Source organism: Abramis brama (assembly GCF_963993115.1).
Source record: "Abramis brama genome assembly, chromosome: 4".
In the NCBI taxonomy this organism is placed as follows: Eukaryota; Metazoa; Chordata; class Actinopteri; order Cypriniformes; family Leuciscidae; genus Abramis; species Abramis brama.
In genome coordinates this window covers 35292143-35297502 of record NC_139966.1, presented here as the reverse complement: position 1 = coordinate 35297502, position 5360 = coordinate 35292143, and the positions used below count along the sequence as shown (strand labels likewise).

At 33.1% G+C, this 5360-nt stretch overlaps 1 protein-coding gene across 2 annotated transcripts; it reads right to left on the bottom strand.

Moving 5' to 3' along the window:
- Nucleotides 1-202: 202 nt before the first annotated feature.
- On the bottom strand, nt 203-4715 carry cdkn1d (cyclin-dependent kinase inhibitor 1D). 2 transcript variants are annotated; one of them, XM_084110943.1, is made up of 3 exons: nt 4562-4715; nt 2362-2828; nt 203-2214 (listed from the first exon to the last, which is right to left on the bottom strand). In XM_084110943.1, the coding sequence occupies exons 2-3, from the start codon at nt 2822-2824 to the stop codon at nt 2156-2158; spliced, it is 522 nt and encodes a 173-aa protein (XP_083967069.1). In that variant the 5' UTR covers nt 2825-2828; nt 4562-4715; the 3' UTR covers nt 203-2155. The 2 variants fall into 2 exon arrangements, with proteins under 2 accessions (XP_083967069.1, XP_083967068.1); XM_084110942.1 differs by lacking the exon at nt 4562-4715 and adding an exon at nt 4245-4501.
- Nucleotides 4716-5360: the final 645 nt, after the last annotated feature.

The following is a 5360-nucleotide window of genomic DNA, read 5'->3' as shown; positions in this document are numbered from 1 at the left end:
AACTTATTGTGAAGTAATTATATGTAAAGAAATACGTAGACCTTAATGAAGGCACATAGAAGGTTTTGAATGAACTGCCTTCAAGTGATTAGTTTGGAGTTGTGAACTTTTTAAAACGTGTTTTAAAAAACTGTATTATGTTCATTTGTATCCTGATATATATATAGTGTATTACAATCAAATAAAGACATGCTTCCAAAAATATTATAAACAAACATTTTATCAGTGATTTTTGAAGACTATGCAAACTCGTACATCAGTCATATAAAATCAGCTAGTATTAACATGTTTTACCATAAGTAACATTCAATCATATAGGAGTATACATGACTACAAATTCACAAGAAGTATCATGCACTGAATACAACACTGTTGACATATCTGCAACAAAAGCTGCGGGGTAAAAGTCAGCTGGCATCACATCTTATGACCACATATAGTGCAAAATACAATAGTTAATTGGTGATATCAAGAGGCACTTGAAAACACAGAATGACAGAATAAAGTGAACGTGAGTTTTTTCAAAAAGTTGTTCAAAAACAGAACTGGAACAATGAAAGTACACACAACGTCCTGTAAACCTGAAGTGAAGTACAAGAAAATTAATTGACATTTTGCTGTACTTCTGAGGGAAAAACAAACAAACGCTACATCTTACATATTTGTTTTCTTATACATGTGTAAGTGTGTATAAAATGAAGGTCATTGTCATTTCATGAGGTAGAGTACTAATATTTTCTATTACTGCATTTTAAAAATATTCAAATTTATGCACTGTTTTAAGAGGAAGTTACTGAATGTATCAGAAATGTTTAACGTGTGTTTGCAATGAATGCAAATAATAATAATAATAATAATAAATTGCCTGAACAACTAGTTGACAAATCTGTCTTTAAAAAGCTGAAACTGGAATTCTACTTAACAAATTCTGTTTAAATTGCAGTTTAATATTTCAGCATGTGGGTTTGGTTTAGGCTTAATTCGATCTTCCTGACAGCAGTTCAATGGGTTTTAACTAAGGCTTTCTATTTATTGTAGAGCAATTATTTTGGTTAACTGCATCAGCTGCCTCTTTAATACCAAATAATTTCAAACAAATAGCTAATTGAACAAATTTAACACATATTTTGGAATATATCACACATGCACAGGACAAAAATACAGTATTGTAAAAAGTATGGTACAAATGATTGATGGAAAACGTCCTTGCAATTTTTGCTAATACTACAGGTAAGATTCAAACTTAAGACAAATGTAGCTTTTCAACATATTACATTTCCCCCTAATTTTGCAAGACGAAGCCTCATGCACAATCATAGGAAACGTGGCCACTCCTCAAACAATATTTCAAGGGCAATATCCATTTAAAAACATTTACAAAATCTCTTTTTACATAACTTCAATGATATCGAAGCATACCTTGTGTTTGCTAGTAACTGTAATAATAGTCACTTTTATTTAATACCCAAATTGATTTGCTTCAAGAAAAACATGAATGGCTCAGGTTAAACATACCTTTTTTGTAACATGTAAAAACAGGAATATAAATAACAAAATTGGGACAGGATAATGGTAAGACATTGTTAGCCGGCACTGATGCCACTTAAAAGGATCAATGCATTTTGAATCTGAGGAATGCAAAAGTTTATGATGTAACCAAACAGTCCTTTTGTAGTGCATTTTTGTAAACGTTCACAGTACTTGCTTATATATAAATAAATGTATGTATGTATATTCAGTGCAAAAAAAAAAAAAAAAAAATCCATAACATTTTCAAATTTGACTGTGTAACACAGCATGGAACAAAATATAAAAAGTCATTTAGTTTTTAGTTTAGTAATGCATTCAAAATGCATTTGATTGATTTAGCAAGAGAGTGAATGCTTATTCAATGACTGGAATTCAATTGCTTCTAATTATTCAAATGTACGATAAAATCTGAATTTGGATCTAATTTATAATAGTCATGATTCCATGTTGTAACAATAAAATCTGAAAAAGTACAAGAGGTTAAGATTTTTAATAGGTGCAGCATATATATATATATATATATATATATATATATAGCCTATTAAGCCTTATTTGCTGGTCAGTTAGAAGAGCTACATGAGCAAATATTGTATGTACATTTATACAAAAAAAGTCCAAGTAATGTTTACTGTCCTGGTGAAGCTTTGTGATGAAGAAATCTTCTTTTTGACACTCTGAAAAAGTCTGAAAGAGAGAAAAGCATTTTTAATATTAATATTAGTGGCTATACAACTAACAATAACATTATTTGTTTTTTTAACAATGTCCCTGCTCACATCAGTCTGGCTTTAACCCAAAGAAACTGAGAATGTAAAGTGTGCGACTGTATACCTGTGATGTTTGCTTGTCTGCGTTTGACCCCCAGCAATGCAGCCTTTCTCTTCTCTGGCTTGGTTCCCCTCAAAGTTCCTCTGGTCCAAAGCTCCAGATATTTCTCTGTGGCCTTTGCTGGAGACGAACAAGCACAGGATCCTCCTCCAACAGCTGCTTCCACCATTTGCTTTGCCATACCGGGCCTGACCACACAGCTATGGTAGAACGCTGGCACGTCCTGGCACCGCAGCTCCTCCCACTCAATGCAGCCAGGGACAGGCTGGTCCCTCTGAAAGTCAAAGTTCCAGCGTTGTTTGGCGTTCTCCACGCTCATGCAGAAGAGCCTCTGGAAGTCCTGCTGCAACTGCTGGTGGTCCACAGGGCCAAAGAGGTTCCGCCGAATTACTGCTGCCTGAGGTTTTATGTCCTCCTCCTGCCTGGCCAGCAGCCCAAAATCACATGCAGCTGGTGTCACGGACATGTTCCTGTCAAACATGGACAAAAGAGAGAAATGCCCCAAAAGTATAGGTATTAGAGTAAATTTGTCTAGTGTTACCGGCACAACAATTTACATCATTTTCGCTCAATGTATTTGAATCCAATGGCATTTTGGTGATTGCATGAAGTCAGTTATCCTCGTCCACACATTTGTGTGTTTAATGCAAAGGCATTCAGACATTTTAAGTGTGATTTAAGTGTCAAGTTACTTTTTGCACTCACTGTGTATATGGGTAAATGATAAATATAACTGTCCAACAAAGATGCTGTTTACAATACCACTGTAAAAACTATTTTCATGATTTGTTATCACAACTTTTTATCTTTTGTCAAATCAACTTAGAAGATGATTAATGTGGTTCAGATAACATCATATTTTGAGTTTCTATTAATTAAACCAATTTCCTTCATTGTATTAACTCATTTTTTATTTATTTCAATGAACTCAAATTTTAAGGCAACCAGGTAACTTACTTTTTTAAGTTAAACCAACAATATTTTTTTACACAAAAAGAATATGTTGGTTTAAAATGGTTTTCAAAAACCTTTATGGCAACTAATATTTTGATTAAATGATTTTAAAAATGGTAATACAAAAACAAAGAGCATAAACACAAAATTTTGAATGACTTGTTTTGGTTGAGAGTTAAAAAAAAAACATATTCATATCAATTAAAAACTTATTTTTGTCCAATAAATAATATGATTATGCAAAACTACTTAAAGAATCCTTTTATTTAGGCTTTCCCTGTTCAGGATCATGATTTCCTCAGGATGGTATACCCCCCAAAATATAAATTCAGAAACTGAACTAAAAGCTGTATTGTGTTTTTAAATGAATGTAAAAAAATAAGCGGTATATAAATAATTATCTAATATCAAATTATAAATATAATAATCGAATGACGCACTTTGTCTTGTGTGTTATTTTTTACAGTGTGCTTCAAAGAGTCGTACATGAATCAAATCAGTCATTTTAATTAAATGTACTCTGTACGATCGCACTATTTTAAACCACTGAAGGAGAAAATTGTGAGTGAGACTTGTTTACATCGAAAAAGTAGGCGCGGCACGCCTATTAAATTACGAGTACACTAACGTTACACTACTACACTTCACAAGCACGCGCGCACGAGAGGATAGAAAACAACAGGAATGACTGACACCTCCTGTTCCGTCACTCATTACCAAATACCTTTAAAAATCGTTACCAATAAAACAGAGGACAAGCATTTAAAATCCCCCTCTTTATTAGATCATATATATCAATGTCAAAAAAATAAAAAAAAATAAAAAATAAATAAATAAATAAATAAATAATAATAATAATAATAATAATAATAATAATAATATATATATATATATATATATATATATATATATATATATATATAAACACTCACCATTCGAGTAAAAGCAGAACTCTGGATGAGGGAGATTAAATCCACAGCTACCGTTACTAATGCACTTTCTGATCAATGACAGAAACTATCGACCTGAACTACAAACACGACAGGAGAAGCGAAGCTCTCAAACTCATCTGACTGCTAGTAAGTTGTTTGTTATGATGGCAGGACTGCCCACAGTCACGTGACACGCACAACACTACTGCATTCAATAAGAACATTTATGTAACGCAAAGTCAAAAACAAGAAATTATCGACTTAATGCATTGCTAACAACACAAAATAGTCTAAATATATTTGTAAAATTGACGTACCTTTTCCACGTCTTAACCTAACGTATCGTCATACACATGTGGAAAGTAGGTCAAATCCCCCACCACAACCCCCGCGCGCGCGCTTGACACACATTCAGTGTTTTTCTCATGTCACGTTCAGCTAGGCGCGCGACCAGGAACTCCAGTCACGTTGATCTGCAACGTGACGAGGAGGAGCTACACACTGCTTTTGATTTTCTTCTGCTACGACGAAGGGAAGGGATAGAGAGCAGATCTATGGAGCAGATACGAATCAATATGAAGCTATGCTGGGAGAAACGAACCTTTCCTAAGCATTGAATCAATTGAACCAAATGCTTCGCAAAATGATTCACTGTTTCGAAGCGCTCGGGACACACGCAACTGTGTAAATGCAAGAAAGACATGCATAAAAACATGCACAAACCAAAACATGCATAAAAACTTATTTTACAAACCCATTGCAAATGTATTATTAAAAGTATAATATATTAAATGCAATTATCAAATCATCAAATAACAATATGAAGTGTCTGTACAATATGTGTTCTTTTATCAAGTTGCTGGGCTCAAGTTTTGCTTGATTTATGGATAGCTTGTCTAAACAGGTCTATCAGACACTTATTAACTATTATTTAATTACACAAATGTCTCATTAAAAATGTCTACAAATTTATAAAAATGTATAACATTTTACAGAGATGGTACACCCTATTGAATTTATGCTTGATTTAGCTTGTCTAAACAGGTCTATCAGACACTATTAACTATTATTTAATTACACAAATGCCTCATTAAAAATGTCTACAAATTTATTAAA